This window comes from Amblyomma mixtum, chromosome 9 (genome assembly GCF_055824585.1).
Source record: "Amblyomma mixtum isolate Tamu chromosome 9, ASM5582458v1, whole genome shotgun sequence".
Taxonomy (NCBI): domain Eukaryota; kingdom Metazoa; phylum Arthropoda; class Arachnida; order Ixodida; family Ixodidae; genus Amblyomma; species Amblyomma mixtum.
The window spans coordinates 105,543,194-105,560,179 of NC_143020.1; the positions used below are offsets into that span (position 1 = coordinate 105,543,194).

At 48.2% G+C, this 16,986-nt stretch overlaps 1 protein-coding gene across 2 annotated transcripts in view; it reads left to right on the forward strand.

Annotated features, from left to right (window-relative positions):
- LOC149330521 (uncharacterized) overlaps positions 1–16,265 on the forward strand; it is a 35,359-nt gene extending 19,094 nt beyond the window's left edge. For both annotated transcript variants that reach the window (XM_089561141.1, XM_089561142.1), the window contains exons 7-11: positions 2,438–2,739; positions 3,562–3,877; positions 7,322–7,615; positions 13,306–13,536; positions 14,585–16,265. In XM_089561141.1, the coding sequence (XP_089417267.1) occupies positions 2,438–2,739; positions 3,562–3,877; positions 7,322–7,615; positions 13,306–13,536; positions 14,585–14,692 (1,251 nt within the window). In that variant the 3' untranslated portion in view covers positions 14,693–16,265. The remainder of the gene's footprint in view (positions 1–2,437; positions 2,740–3,561; positions 3,878–7,321; positions 7,616–13,305; positions 13,537–14,584) is intronic.
- The last annotated feature ends 721 nt before the right edge of the window (positions 16,266–16,986 follow it).

Sequence of the window (16,986 nt, forward strand, 5' to 3'; positions counted from 1 at the left end):
GCGCTATCGAAAAGGCAACACGTCTGAAGCATTCTCTTCGCACTACGTACTTGCAAAGGGTGACTAAAAAAAAACATCGGCTTCTCTTGGCTTGTCTTGACAATGGCGAGAAGCGCGACTGTCGCCATCTTTTGACATTTCACATTACCTTTGCTTGGGGCCTCCGAAACGGCCGCGTGTTTAAGATCCCGGAAGTGGTCAACCCCGCCGTTTCATCATAAAGTTCACCTAAAAAAGTTGCGCACGGCGGTCTCCGTATTCAAGTATTAACCATGTTACAACCGCGTTATTGGTAGTAATATTTTTTCGGTGAAAAAAGCTTGAACATGAACCTGAGTAATTTCTGAACTCGCAAAAAAAAAAAAAAAACCGGAAAATTCGCATATAAGACGCACCCTTGTATAGGACGCACCAGCAAGATTTTTGAAAAAAAAAAACCGCGTCTTATACACCGGAAAATACGGTATCATTGGATACCACAAAAGCACACACAAGGCGCGCCTAACAAATCACACGGCCTACAGCCCGGATCCAAACGCACGCGGCAGGCGACGCAGAAGGCAGAGCGCGCAACGTCGTAGCTGCAAGCGAGGAGGCGAGCGAGTGAGCGGAGTAACTGGCGTCCGAGAAGCTAGCAGACCGAAGAGTGAAAGAGGAGGGAAGAGGAAGTGACAGGGACTTGCCTACTCCGTGTAGGGGGTGTTGGTCCACTGGGGGCTGAGCCGCCCGCTGCCTGTGTGTCGATGGAAAAGAAGTGGCATGGGGAGGAAAGAGTACTGGGAGAGCGGACACAAATGCGCAGCTGCCTGCCTAGCAGTGTGACATTGAGGGGGGAAGGCGGGGGTGGAAGGCAGTCGCCACTTTTGTAGGGGGGTGCGCGGGTCACGAAAGGCTAAGAGTATCGCGCTGGAAAGCGCGGAGAAGGGTGGGGGCTTGGGGAATTATAACCAGCGTCGTCGCTTCGGCGGACGCGGTTGCCACGCGCGTCTGTTCTTAAGATCTTTCCTCTCACATCTTTCATCTCCTCTGTCTGCACGAGGCAGCGAGTGTTGCGCAGCCCGAGCCAGTGGGCAGGCGTGTGCGCTTTCCCTTTCATCCTTCCTACAGACACAACAACAGCGTCGAAAAATGTTGCCCGAGTCTGAGGTAGCGTTTGTTGCGCTCAGAAAATGATTACGCTGCGCGCGCATGAAAACTGAACGGTTTTGCTGTAGGGGCTTTGCACGACCACTGGACGATTTTTTTCCGAGGTGTGCAGCCGTGCAGTTTATTCTACGGTCTGAGTGTTGGTGTTCGCGTAGCGTCACGTCCGCGCCTACCACGCATTTAGACGGTTTGTCTAGTCGGATGGCACGAATCGAGAATGACCAGCCACTTTTCCGCATTCGAGACACCGCGTTTTTCTGGCATCGCTAAGTGTGAGGAAAACTTTATTTTCGTGTGGATTCTATCACCGGGGGCACCAGCCATGCGCTTCTGATCAAGATTAACGGTTCGGGCGCGCTGCACCATGGAATATGGACCCGGTGAGGTGGGGCACTCGCTTGGTACCTGCGCCGGTATTAATTTGACACTGCATGCGCAAAGGGTCACCGCCATGGCGGCGATGCCTCCGCTCAGTGGCGGCCATGCCTACGCTCGCCACTTCGCTCTAAGCGGGTCAAGCTCTTCGTGCGCTTCGAGTAATGCGGCTTAAAATGCATGCGTCTGGGTCGGGACCGGAAGAAATTTCGAATAAAGCTATTTCGTTATAACAAGGGATTACTGTATTTGGATTTCTTTATTCGGACACACTCCTAGCTCTCAAGGAAACCGAAACACTAGAGGTGTGCAGATATAAAATTTTTGGTTGAGAGGTGATGGTGAACAGTAAAAATTGTTTGCCAGTTGCAAGGACTGTTTCCGAATAATCTCTAATATCAGTACAAATAGTTCAGACTAAAAATACAAATTCTTTCCGACAAAAGAAAAGAGATATTGCAAACAAATTTTGTTTTCACTGTGTGACTAATTACTCGAATCTTTGTATAGTTCTTTGAAACGAAACTGTTTATGATGAAGTAATGGATATAAGGAAGGAATGACGATTCCCCTTGGAAGCTCGGTCAACACAGGCTATAACGAAGCTACGGCTGTTATGAAGTAATCGTCGGGCCCCTTCAGCTTCGTTATAACGAGGCTCAACTGTATGTTGAAGCATCGTGACAATTCCAAATGCCATTATCTTGCACTTGTCACACAAGTTACTCTTTCCTCATAGAATTGACAGCCGGGATGCGGAAAAGACCTCTGCGTAGCAACTCTAGGTCGTGCATAATGCGCTTACGCATTGCTTTGGGCCTCGTATTTGCAATTAGCTGTTGCTCAGGTTATCTTGAACAACTTTGGTGGCTGCGGTTGTTGACTCTGTGCCGCGTCCTCTCGTGCTGGCGTGCAGATCGAAGATGAGAATGTGGCCCAGGCGATGGGCATTGCGACTGGCCTGTACGCCATCCGGGAGGAGGAATCCGTGGCCAAGGTGGCGCCCCCCACTCGCAAGCGGGTGCGCGTGGAGAGCGAGAGCAGCCAGAGCCAGCCGGCCAGCAGCATGGCGGACAGCAGCGGTGCCGCGGCGGCCGCGGGCGGCAACTCTGTCGAGTTTGTCACACCCGAGGAGATGGTGGCTGCGCTGCACGGGGAGCCGCTGCCTCCCAACAAGCGGATACGGCTGGACGACGAGGACGCCTTCGTGGTGCTCACGTAGGTGTTTTTGCAGGAATTATTTAAAAGCAGCGCTACCGAACACGAGACAGAGAGGAAAGCGTGCACATAGCACAGTGTGTGTCTTTTCTTCTTTGTCCCATGCTTGGTAGTGCTGTTTCTGAATAGTTATGAATAACCACCAACTCGCCCCAATCTGCCGTTCTCCTTGCCATACCTGTTGTCATGCCTTTAGTGTTAACGCACCTGGGAGATATCCTGTGGTTGTTTAGAGTAACAGACTTAGACGTAACAGGGGCGACAGAGCGTAAGATGAGATCGGGAACTTTGCGGGGATAAGGGGCCCACGGCTGGCACAGGACAGGGTTAATCGGAGAGATGTAGAAGAGGTCTTTGTCCTGTAGTGGTTGGAGATGACAAGAGAGAAACTTGGGGGGGGGGGGGGGGGCATGTAGCAATGGATTTGTCTTGTTGTCAGGTCCTTGGGTTCTCACAGTGTAGCATCTTGTCATTAGGGAGTAATTGCTTATTGGCATCCACACATGCACAGCTGTACGGCCGCAAAGAAAGCTACCTTGCTTTCACAGAAGCTTCGCAGTTCAAGAAAAATTCGTCCTTGTCCATCGTTCGAATCTGGGACCACCGCCTTAAACTGGTCAGGTAGCATATGGTAGGGCGAGAGTGAATTTGCGAGAGCTTGGGTGGATACCAGTGAGTGTGATTACTCCCTTATTACAAGTCTGCTTCATGTTGGGGGATTCCCCTAAACATTGTACCAGCACCTCGTCAGCTTGTTTCTTCAGTATGCACATGGCGTGTAAGTGGGCTGTGTCCCGTTTGTAACTGTTGGGTGGTACGTAGGGGCAGTGGTGTCGAGAGCAGTGAGGCAGCCAAGGTTGACGGCATCATCGAGGCGACGCTCAACAGCGACAGCCTGTCGGAGAACATGCTGGAGAACCTCGAGTTTGCCGGCCTGCCCGTGTCGGACGAGGCCGTTACCAACGGCAACGACGACGAGGCCACCACCGCTGCCACAACCCAGCCGGTCAGCACTGCACCGGCACCGGTCACGGCGGCAGCAACGGTCGTGGCGCCCGCAACCACAGTCGCCGCGGCTCCCACCCACACGGAGACCTTTCAGTTCATCCAGCAGTCCGGCAAGTCGCAGCTGCACAAGGTGGGCTGTGATTTTTTGATGGTTGATCCGTTGGCAACTACTCGGCATCGCTCTTGTGCGCTGCCTCGCGGCTCCAAGGGGCCGTCGCTTCACCGGTTTGCACCGAAAATCGGGGATTGGGCATATTCGCATAGCACCTCTCATCTTCGAATCAACCGGGCTGGTGTAGGCCGGCGCTTTGAATTAGCTGGTCAAATTTGCATTTGAAATTATGGGATTACAGGAATTATTTGAATTATTGAGGCTTTGCTGTATAGTATTTTCCTCAGTTAAGGATTTTGTTGGGATCAAGAAAAGAGTTTGTGACTCAAATGAATGAACAACCCACTTTTTTCAAGCAGCAAGTGACGGATGGTGGCAGTTGTCAAGCGCATGGCTGCCACTTAGCAGGTGCAATTGGCTCCTCGTAGAACTGGATCCCTTCTGCGTTGCCCGCGTGCGCTAGTTTTCAACCAGTTTTCTGGGCAGCAGATCAGTTTTCGCACCTCTGCAGAGAGCACCACATCTTTCGAAACAGTTGGATTCTTTCTCCTTTAGCTGACAGTGCTTCGTTCATTTATATACCAGTTTAATGGTACAGTAGAATCCTGCTATAGTAGACTCAGATATAGTGAAGTAAAACTGCTGTCCTGTTTCGCCTTTCATAGACGAGTGTTTTTTTTTTTTTTCGGTTATAGTAATGATTTTTTTTCAAAGAAACTGCTATAGTAAAGAGCGTCTGGCCGTGGTGCCGTACCTCCTGCGGAATGATGTCAACGCAGCAGGCGCGAGGCCAACATTCGGAGGCAAATGGATACCAAAGACGATAAAATGGTGTTTTTTGTGATAGCGTCTCCACCAGGCTCGAGAGCTGTGAGGAGAAGCCAACTTTTGGGATTGGCTTCACCATCAAGCATAATAACCGCAAGGAGAAGCCAATGGAATTGGCTTCACCGCCAAGCTCAGAAGCGGTGAGGAGAAGCCAATTTCTCGAAGTCCATGGGACTGTGAGGCAAAACGGCGCGGCGCGCACGGAAAAGGAAAGCTGGCTACGAACACAGAAAGAAACCAGCTGAGAAAGGAAGGGCAGTAAAAATACAGTGAAGAGTAGGGAAGGGAAGAAAAGGGTGAACATTTACAGCACGGCAGTGGGAAACAACATGAAATCAAACTCTCATTATATTCATAGCTGTATTGTATTTGTGCAAATGTGGCACTTTCACAAGACATAAACAAAATCGTAAACAGGATAACATGAAATGAGATAACTGAAAATAAATAATTACCACATTAAGAGACAAGAGCAGGATAGAAAGTGTTTGTGAGTGTTTCTTTTATAAACCAACCAAAGAGCATCCTCAGCGCCCTGCCATCACTGACAACTGATGTAGAAGACCTTGGTATAGCATATAATTTTGCTTGTCTGAGTACTATAGAGAGGTTTTACTGTATTCGGCACATCTTGTTACCTCACCAAATCAGAAATTTAATTGAATTGAGGAAACAGTTTGACTCTGTGGCTGCAGCTTTCCACACAGTTTAAATTGAACGGAAAAATTGTAGCCCTTCAGCCAGTCAACTGCAAAACTCAACTTTCATTGATGGTGCAGGCTGCTTCCACTAAGCTGGAAGTGTTGTTCTGTTAAAGATTAGTTTAGTTTAGTTTTATGGGGGCTTAATGTCCCAAAGCGACTCAGGCTGTGAGGGACTCCGTAGTGAAGGGCTCCAGAAATTTCGACCACCTGGGGTTCTTCAACGTGCACTGACATCGCACAGCACACGGGCCTCTAGAATTTCGCCTCCATCAAAATTTGACTGCAGTGGCCGGGATGTTTAGTCAAAAAGTCTGGATAGCTATGTGCCAGGGAAGCCAAAATGCAGTGTTGAATCATGAGGTTCATGAAGCGAGAGTTCAGCAAATCAAGGTTTACCTACATCTCTTGACACTTTTCTTGTATAAAGAACTCTTTCTTCATGGTTGTCTGGCAGCTTGACTGCTGCACCATGTAACAGTGCCTAAGATGGATGCATTGTTTCAACTAGAACTCACTCCGTTCAAAGTGGGGTGTAAAAATTTGCATAATTCACCCATAACGATTTTCATTGCCTCATCAGTGCGCTCACCTTGTGGTTGTCATTGTAGAAAAAGAAGACTGCACCTTGGGTAAGTCTGAACGTTGTGGGGTTTAAATAGGGGAGATAAATATGTTTTCCCTGTTTTACCGCGGCTGACACAGTTCAAAACCGCCCGGACCCCACCCCGTGGTCGCGAGCGCTACCGAGCGCGCGCCGACCACAGCGGGCCTTGCTCTACGGGAACAAAGGAACGACACACTGGCTGACACAAACAAGGCATTTATTGCTATAACAACAATAACGCCAGCTAGCAACAAAATACACTGAGGAATCGAGGATGTCCGACTCACCAGCACGGTTACGAGCGAATGTTCGCCCACGCTAGGGCAGAGGGAATATCTCTGAGGCCGGACGGGACGAGCTGAGGGGAACATGTTTCCACACGAGGTCGCCGCCGCCGAAGAGCGGAGCGGCTCGCGAAACGTCCGCGAGCTATCCCGGTGCTGACCAGAAGAGAGCCCGTCGGTCCCCGCGAGCGCGCAGCAAAACGCCATCCGTGGCGCTGGTGTCGCTGCAACGCGAGTTGTTAAAGTAACCAAACTGAGAAGAGTGCGTTTCGGGGGAGCTAACTACAGGGAACTAGTGCGTTGAGGGAAAGCGAACGCAGGGGACGAAGGCGTCCCCACAACGTAAGTGTCACTTCCCCACTGCGATCGGTGACGCTTCTGGGCGCTTGCTATGACAGCAAACTGGATTTGTGCCGAGGTTCCAAGGTGCGGCGTTTCTCTTGGTGTTTGCAAATTATATGCTTGTATTTTTCTGTGGATACCACGTTGCTATGCCTCGGGGCATGCATTAGGGCTGAACCCCACTGTTACATTCCTGGGTGCTGCATTTTTCCTGGCTGCCTTATTTTTGTTCGCCGGTCCTGTCAAAGCTCCTATAGAAACCTGTGCAATACAAACTCTGCCCTTCTGCGGCAATTTTTATGTAGCCCCTAATTATTTCAGACATGCAGTGCTGACTACTACTACTATGCCGACGGCATTTTGGTTGAATGAGCTGTATACCCTGTCGCGTAATGTGTTGACTGAAAGTGCAACAGTGGAGTAGCGCTTTGGGGACATTTTTATTGCTTGCGCTTTTGAACACTACACACAGCTGGAAACATATCTACAATGTTTTGCAAATACTCTAATGCCATTTGATGGCACTGTGGGCTTTAGAATGAATGAACAAGCTAATAAATGTCAGAACTAGTGAATCTGGTTTTTGTGTGTGTGTGTGTGTGTGTGTGTGCAGCACCATGTGGCACCCACACGCACGCAGTTGTGAGATAGACTTAGACTGTCGTTTTATCTGTTTTTACTTTTTTTCTTTTGCCCACAGGTGCAGATCCTGCCTGGCCAGTCGCTGCTGAGCCGCAACTTTGTCCGCGTGGTGACCTCGTCGGAGAGCTCGCCGCCGCACCCGCCTCTGGCCGAGGCATCCATGGCCACGGCGCCGGTCTCCATCTCCCAGCAGGAGTCGGCCACGCCCCCGGAAGCCACGGAGGCGGCCGAGGCCATGCTTCCAGCCGAGCCCCGGGAGGAGCCTCAGGCCGAAGCCACAAGCCAGAGGCAGCCCGAAGTCCAAGTTGTGGAGAGCCACGGCAACGAGGACTCTCAGCACGAGATCACACAGGTCAGCTGCAGATATCTAATCTAAGGACTCCAGTTTTCTGCATTTCCGGGGAAAGGAATTGCATGCTACCAGCCACATTCATTTTTTTTATATATGGCATTGTTTTTATGTTTGCAGCAAGCTGTGGAAGTAAAAATGATACGTGTAACGTTAAGAGATCGAAAACGGGCAGAGTGGGTGAGGGAACAAACACGGGTTAATGACATGCCTGTCGAAATCAAGAGGAAGAAGTGGGCTTGGGCAGGGCATGTAATGCAAAGGCAGGATAATCACTGGTCCTTAAGGGTAACGGAGTGGATTCCAAGAGAAGGCAAGCGTAGCAGGGGGCGACAGAAAGTTAGGTGGGCGGATGAGATTGAGAAGTTTGCGGGGATACGGTGGCCGCAACTGGCAAAGGACAGAGTTGATTGGAGAGACATGGGAGAGGCCTTTGTCCTGCAGTGGTCGTGGTCTGGTTGATGATGATGATGATGATGTTTGGGAACATCTCTAGAAATTACAGATCGGGGAGATCTGAGTAGTTTGATCATCTCAATGCTCTTGAAAGGTAGAATCTGGTAACAAATGGAGCTATGCTGATGCAAGCTCAGGGAAGCCAACCTCTCGACGACCAGGGGCGATTGCCGTGGACTGGCAAGAAAGAGTTGCTACAAATGTGGAAAGGCGACGCAGGCTGTTCAGAAGGAATGGAAGACTGTGGAAGAGCCACAGGGTCGAGGGAAGAGGGTGAAGAAAGTGCGGGCAGGCATAGAACTGCATAGCCTTGACTGCAGAGCAATGAGGCAAGAAACACCATGCTAGGTGAAAAGCTTCTCGCCGAACATTGCAGATCCTTCGCTCTCAATATGCGGAATCCAAAATTTTCCCCACCGCAGAAAAACGGGGGTCTTAAGGGGGGACATGGGTCTTAGATAATTTTTTTTTATTTACTGACCAAATGCAATGAAACTGTACAGACTTATTTAGCTTTTTCTGCTGATTTCAAATATGCAATTTGTTTATTTCTGGACCAATTAGTTCCTGAGATATTAATATATATCATGCCATTGTCTGCTCAAACAGTAGAAAAAAAATGGGCCACCAGAAATTTAATTTAAATATGTGGGTAGATACTACAATGTGTGAGGAATGCAACGCTGGAAGCAGTTTTCAGTTTATTGTCCATGTGGACATTAATAGTTAGTTTCATGTGTGTCGTGTTTTCTGGCATTGTATGTCTGGTTAACTCACTTGAAAACTAACTACCGTATTTACTCGCATAATAGGCGCACTTTTTTTCCAGAAAATCCGGCTCAAAGTTCGGGGTGCGCCTATTACGCGGGGTAAAATTTCCGGAAATTTTTCGACTCGCAAAATTGAACACACCGCGTAAACGCACTCGTGTACGGGCCGCACCCCGTTTTCGCAAAGAAAATGTTAAAAAAAAAAAGGCCGTGTAAGGGCCGCACCGAAACTTTCGGAATGCACGCGCCGAGGCCTCCGCGATCGGCTCCGGCTGCGCGCAACGGGCGTTTGATCGCAGAGGCCACACACGCGCACAGGAGCTTCCAGACGCCGCCCAAGGCCAAGCTCATCATCATCATCGTTTTCCTCCGCCGCGAGCTTTCGCTATCTATATCGCCATCAGCATCTCCAGCTCTTTTTTTTTTTTTTTTTGTTGCTGTCAAGTGCCGGGATTTGCGGTAGCGCGATAGTTATCGTGGTTTATGGCTTTGCCGCGGAGCGTTGATGTTTTAGCTCGACGGGCAAGCACCTTAACAGCTACACAGCTGGGAGTTTGCTCTCGAACGCGGCAAGCGTGCGGCAGGTCGGAAAATACGACGTGGCCGAGAAGTGCGGCAGTTGCGACTGCGGCGTCCTTAAATTTTCGTACGCGACTCCAAGGTTTTCGCGGGCCTAAGTCGGGAACGTTTCCGGCTGGAGATGAAGCTTTCCAAACAGACGTTTAAAGTGAGCATCCCTGAAAACTGTGTGCGGCTGTTCTACGCGATGTCGTTGTACGTGCTGTGGGTCCGCAGCAGCTGCGACGGCAGCAGCACTAGTAGGGACTAGTAGTCAGTTCAGCAAAAACTTTGTTAAAATAAAGATTGGGAAGCGGGGGGTGGCGAGGCGTCGGCTTGCAATCGTGTAAATACAGTATTGATCACAGTGCCAAGTTCGGGGTGCGCCTATTATGCGCGGAAATAAAAAAATCTGATTTTTCGCGCCCTAACTAGGGGTGCGCCTATTATGCGAGTGCGCCTATTACGCGAGTAAATACGGTATTACGCCCATTTGTCCACATGGACAAAAAACTGAAAACTGCTTCCAGCGTTGCATTCCTCACACATTGTAGTATCTACCCACATATAAAAATTAAATTTCTGGTAGCCCATTTTTTTTCTATTGTTTGAGCAGACAATGGCATGATATATATTAATATCTCAGGAACTAATTGGCCTAGAAATAAACAAATTGCATATTTGAAATCAGCAGAAAAAACTAAATATGTCTGTGCAGTTTCATTGTATTTGGTATGTAAATAAAAAAAAAATGCTCTAAGACCCATGTCCCCCCTTAAGCCTGATTTGTGCCAGGCTTTGGCGGAAGTGTTCCTTGTCGTTCAGTGAAGCAAGCATTGATAGGGCACTTCTCTGACACTCTGGTCAAGCTGCGTACAATTCGAATGATGTTAATTACTGTTCCATCCTTTTTTCGATACTTCCTTGTTATTCATTACATGTGTACTTTGTTAGTATTTTTTCTTGTTTTACATTGATTTATTCTGCACATGTTTCTATAGCTTTTCTATACTTGTTTTAACCCAGGAGCTTGCGCCATGCATCCTTCTTTACTGCATTATTGTTAGCTATTGCTGTTATTGTAGTCTCAAAAAGAGACAGTAGGAGGAGCTCACAGGCATGAATGCAAGGCCACTGTTCGTCATTGTGTTCCAGGGCGGGGTCGACTTCAGACAGCGGCACAAATGCAGCTGAGCCTGGATATTTCGAAATATTGGGTATATCAGACGCGCAGATTATCCCCTTGAAAATCATGCATAAAAGTATAGGAAAGTCGCGCGGCATATCGAAGCCCATTTTCATCAGTTTGATATATCGAATGAAGTGCCGCGTCCCTTCAACTGGCGCTTCTCCTAACCGTGATGTTCGATCGCTTCTCTCACTTGGAGACGAGCCACCTGCAGAGCCTTAGGCACCTGTTGGCAACGCTAGTGCCATGAAACCGTGCAACAAGGTTAACTTGTGATGTGCTTGAAGGTGGCCTTCGATCTGTTGTACTCGTTTTCCCACGCTACATTGCTGTCAAGCGGCGAAACCTACCTAACTAAAACCTGGTGGCGTCCCTCGCTTGGTGTTCTTTGCTTACTTCGTTGCCGAAGGTGTTGTGGAAACCAACTGTATCTGAGCGGTTATTCTACTTATAGTGTACTACAGTAAAAGCTCGTTAATTTGACACTGACGGGACCGCGAAAAATTGTCGAATTATCCGAATGTCGAAATATTGAATGAACAACAAAAAACAATGTTTGCCGCAACAGGATGTATACCTTTATTTGGCAAAGAAATCTGTTATCGTCGTCTGCTTTTTCGAGCGAATTTGAGCGACTACGATAGCTCTAACAGCTGCCAGGTGCTCCGCGGCACACGCACCATCAGGGATTTGTTCACAGAAGTCCTCCCGCATGGACAAGGCTTCTGCGGCTTCTTTCACTGTGCACTTCGGCATTTGGGACAACTGCTCACAATCGTCACCTTCTGGCGAATCGTCGTCGTCAGCGCCTGTCACTTCAGTTATTTCATCCTCGGTCAGCTGACAGCACACAAAGGCGAGGCGCGCAGGCACTGCGCGCTACCCACTCAAAAGCAGCGTGGGGAGGAAGTGAGGCGAGCGCGGCTTCGGCCGCTTATCTGTTTTTTTTCAGCCAGCGTCCGGACGCGGTTGTTGCTGCGACACGCGTCTTATCTTTTCTCTTTATCTTTCCTCTAATCTTTTAACTCTCCTCTATCTGCACATGGCAGCGGTGGTGGCTTGGCTGAGCCAGTAGGAAGGCCCGTGCAATGTCCTTTCATCCTTCTCTCAGTCGCAACAACAACAGCAACAATAAGCAGCGCAGTAAACACCCTGACAAAGCGCGCAATTACCAAAAAAGGCGCCTTCTTATGGTTAAATAACCGCGATCATAGCAGCAAGAACACGTGGAAACGATGACACAGGCCAAAACGAGACTTGCTGTCGACAGGGTTAAGCGGACAACACCCACACGACTGCTGTGGCACAACAAAGCACAAAGAAAAGACGCCAGCCGCTTTGCTAACCTCGCTTCTCTCGCCCTCTCTCACGCTGCTGATGACAGTGACCACACGGATGGCCTATCAGCCGTACAGTAGCGCCGCTCGTGGCAGTGTTTTTTTTTTCTTTTTGCTCTCAGCGCACCGGCTTGGTGGGCTGCGAAGTGAAGTCGAATTAACCGACGCACGGCAAAATTTGTTCGAATTAACAAGAGTTTCGCCCCATAGACTCCTATGTATAATTGTAGGGACCTCGCGTGCGCGTCGAATTATCCTGTTTTCCGAATTAACGGGGGTCGAATTAACAAGCTTTCACTGTAGTAACAGGATTAGATACCTTATGATAGGTTGTGGCTAGTTCCAGAGAACCGTCAGCTGTGGATGCGAAGCAGGTTAGGCTTATCGCAGCGCCCTGATGAGTGGTGCTTTGCCAACATGGTGGCGGGCACGCTTCTAGGTTACAGAAAGCTTGCAAGAATAAAAGCGCAACAAGACGACACAAAGAAGGAGGAAAAACAACAGGTCAGGCGCTAACTTGCAACACTTTACTGTCTTCATAAACCGCCGCACATATATCTACCACAAGGGGGGGGGGGGGGGGGGGGGGGGGGGGGGTAAAGACAGATAGGGGGAACACAGTTGAAGGCACGTGCGAAGAGACTCGAATATGACAAAACAAGAACAGGTGACTCCGCAGAACTATGCCATATCTAAAAACTGACATTCTTTTTTATATATCATGATCGACGGGGTGCTAACACATGCACTCCCACTTCTACATATTCTGTGTGCTTCTATCAATTTGCGTGCGATCGTGTCTTTACTTTTGCAGATTACACTTGTTTCCAAGAGTTTTGCTCCACATGCCTTCTTTTTTCCTTCTTCTTCTTTCCAGCAATCCTTACAGTGAAGCGGTAGATTTGACCCGGTCCCATTCTTTAATGACAGACTATGTTCTCTCAAACGGTCATTAATGTCTTTACCCCCCCCCCCCCTTGTGGTAGATATATGTGCGGCAGTTTATGAAGACAGTAAAGTGTTGCAAGTTAGCGCCTGTCCTGTTGTTTTTCCTCCTTCTTTGTGTCGTCTTGTTGCGCTTTTATTCTTGCCAGCTATGAACCAACATACCCCGGAGAGTGTTTTACTACAGAAAGCTTATCTGTTGCCACTTTGTGCATATTTAATTATCAATGTGTCGAACTGTTTTGCGATCCCCTTTGAGTGCGACATATCGTTAGTACTTGCTTCACTTGAGATTTTCCTTCACTCGCAGTGATTTGGGAAAGCTGTGTGGCTTTTCTTTTTCTAGAAACCAAATCGCAGGCTGGCATCGATTGGTTGTAAACGGTGTACCTATAAAACGGTGTACCTATAAAACGGTGCTTGCCGCTGTGTGTGCAGGTGGTCTGCGCGGAAGATGGGGAAGCGGTGAACGGCACCGCGGTGACGGCAGCAGCGGCGGCGGCGCAGCCCGTCATCCGGCAGTACATGCTGCCCGACGGCCAGATTGTGAACGCCTACGAGGACGCCGAGGGAAGCCTGGTGCAGTTGGAGACACCCGAGGAGGAGCAGACCACTGCCCTGGGCAACGTGGTGATCGTGCAGAACCCCGACGGGACGACCACGCTCCAGGTGAGTTGGGGGGGGGGGGGTTTGCACCGACAACTTCGCTGCAACAACGTTACACTGTATTGATTAAGGGGGGACACTGGTCTTTGAGACCAAAAAATGACTATAAAATCGATTTTCAAAAAATGGCATTTGTGGAATCTACAGCCTTTATTTTACAACTGTATCAATGTTTTTCCTTCAAGAAATCAACATATTGACCATGATATTAAATTCAGATTATCGTGTGGGCTTAATTTATGCAGGAGCAGACAATTTAATGGCACGAAAATATCTCAACATCTAGGACAGACAGAGATGTCATTGTTTGCTAAGGGAAGCTGAAGTCACAGTGTGTGCAATAATAGAAGCAGATTTGTTCAATCGCACTTCAAAAGTTTATAATTCCGCAAAGTTTATCGATGCATTACATTCACGCCTTGAACATTGATATTTCAAGTGCTGTAAAATTACTAATGAGGGTAAAACGGAAAAACCGCTTTGATTATTGCACTCTTTACTCACCATACTATGCAGCCATGGATTAAAAATGATTTTTTATTGAGCAGTTTTTTTGCACTGAGGTACTAATGAATGACTAATTAAAATTAATTATCCTGGAGGAACAGACTGATTTATGAGAAAGATAATTTCATTGATGAAATCAGTATAAAAAACTGAGCAAGATGTTACAGTTTCATTAGGATTGGACTAAGAATAAGGAAAATAGGTCCAAGACCAGTGTTCCCCTTAATAGATAGCTGTTGTGTTCCTCCGGAAATCATCAGCACAGAAAAATAAACCGGTTGCCAGTGCGTCAACTCGGTGTGCAAACAGAGGTTACCAGGACATAATCTGTCTCCAGCAACAGAACTGCACCAATAAAATATAACTCGCTGTGAATAGGTCAAGCTTCTGTGGGGTTCATCACTAATTTCTTTTGAAGCTATCATTTGACTACGGTGAGGGGGAACTGCTGCTTCTGCTTTGAAAATTGAGGCGTTTGAAATGTGGCTCAAGCTCACGAGCATGGAACGAGTGTTTTTTTTTTTTTTCTTAACCATCATTTCAGGTGCCCAGTGACGGCAGCATCCCCATCGAAACGGTCCAGGCGCTCTTAGCCATGGACCAGTCTGCCATGGTGGTTCATGCACAGGACGAAGGCATTGAGACCGCTTGAGCGGTCGGATTTTGAATCAAGGATCGGATCTCGGACCGACGCAGGACCGCTGCCGATCCAATGAAGCGGCCATCGTTACTGGATCTGCCATGAAAAAAACGCGAGTGCTGCCGAGTCCGAGGGACAGCAGTTTTTCTCCTTTCTGGGGTGGAGTGGCGGTGTCTTGTTGGAACAGATCGCCAGGTTGCCGCGGTTACGCCGCGGTTATTTACAGCCAGTTGCACGGTCCGTGTTGTGTTGTTTTGTGCAGTGACACTCGACGCCCTCTGGTGTACACAACGGCAACCGTGATTCAATGCGTGTGTGTGTTGTTCGTTTCTTTTCTCACTTGTAGGCACTGATCCGACAGCAGCAGCGGCTACGATTATTGCTTGCCAAAGCTTTGTTTGGTTGACGAAGAAAAAAAAATATTTTGGTTAACGTAATGTGTTGGTTTTCACGTGTTTTTTTATATATATTTTTGTGTGTGTGACAGAAACGGCACTGGCTACAAATGTTGCCAACAGCAAGGGCTACTGTATTCTGCTTAGCGAAAAAAGCAGTTGTAGCGCTGTGTCACATAACATACCAGCGCTGCGGTCTTGTAGTTACCTTTCTTCACACATTTATGAGATGGTGACTGCACGTGTAACACTTGTTTGCCATCACAGTTTGCCATCGAAGGCTTAATGGTTTGGCTCCCACCCATTTAGATTTTGTTTATTTCAGCTTGTGAAACACGATGTCTTCGATTGCCGCATTTCTGCGGAAATCACCTTCACGTGTACAGTCCACTCATAATCAAGCTTTACTTCACACGGACTGTCGGCCAGTTCGGGCCAAAGCGCGCACACTGGCTTCTCCTGGCCATTTTCTTACCAACGCGTTCGCGGTGATCCAATGTACATAGACCATTTGGAAGGACAACACTTCATTGTGGAGGGCTGTTTGCAAGTAGAAAGCGGGGGTGTAGAGATGATGCGCTCTTCTCTTCCCTGGCAAGTACAATTTGAAGTGTCTCGTGCGTTGCGAAACAGGAAAAAAATATGCGCGAAAGGCATGGACAGGACGGTTGTAAAATCTTGCATAGTTTGGACAAGCTGCCGTTCCATCGGCACAAGCAGTATGAATGAAAGAGACCTGGCGCGTCATTCATAAACAAAGTGTGTGCCATGAAGCGGATTCAATATGCTACTGGCTTGGCTCCAAGTGTATTTGTACAAACTAAGGTGGAGCATGTACATAAGCCTAGCACTCGTGTGTGTTTGTCTTGTCTGTCTTTTTTTTTTCCGTCTCATGTAACGCCCGGCCTCGCCATTGAACTTCCCAGACTGCTGGCTGACTATTATTGTTTGGTGCAATCTGCGCTCTGCAACAAAGACATTTGAGTTTCAACTTCAATGCAAAGGCAAAAGCAGTCTGTATATTTGTATGGCTTTTTTTCAGTGGTAGGGGACAGCGGGACGCTCTTGTAGATACCCGTCGAGTTTAGATTGAATCACCCCTGTCCCTGCTGCCTCAAAGCATCACTTCTGTCAGTTTGTCTTGAAAGTGACTTTTTGAATGGATGAAATAAAACGTTTGGACCAGATAATTTAATGCTGTGTCTCATTTTCAGGAAGAAAGTATACTCAACTAAAACTTTTTCTGGCAATAGAACGGAAACTAAGGAGCCGAAATGCCGCCGCGGTGGCTCAGTGGCTATGGTGCTCGGCTGCTGGCCCGAAAGACGCGGGTTCGATCCCGGCCGCGGCGGCTGAATTTCTTTGGAGGAGAAATTCGAGGCCCGTGTACTGTGCGATGTCAGTGCATGTTAAAGAATCCCAGGTGGCCGAAATTTCCGGAGCCCTCCACTACGGCGTCTCTCATAGCCTTAGTCGCTTTGGGACGTTAAACCCCATAAACCAAACCAAACTAAGGCGCCGAAATTCCCTCTCCTCCTACATAGCGCAATATAATCCCCGCTTGCAGTTATTAGAGGTTTGAACCCGGGACTAGGACGAACTTTTAACTGTGAAATTTGTAGCTTTATGGCTGCGCTTGGGTGGATGCCAATGAGTAATTACTCCCTCATCACAGATCTCCACCTTGGGGGATTCCACTTAACATTTGATCACCATTTCTGTCTTGAAGGGGCCATTAGTGATGAAACCCTGGAAGTTCAAACTTTTATCTGACGATTTCAATGTGCATTACAAAGTTAAATTGGTTGTACGTGCCTAAACATGTGCATCCCTTTGTAGCTTGTGTAAAAAAAGTTACTCTGTAGCATAGCAATACGCATTCAGAGCCAAGTACGCATATTCTGCATTATG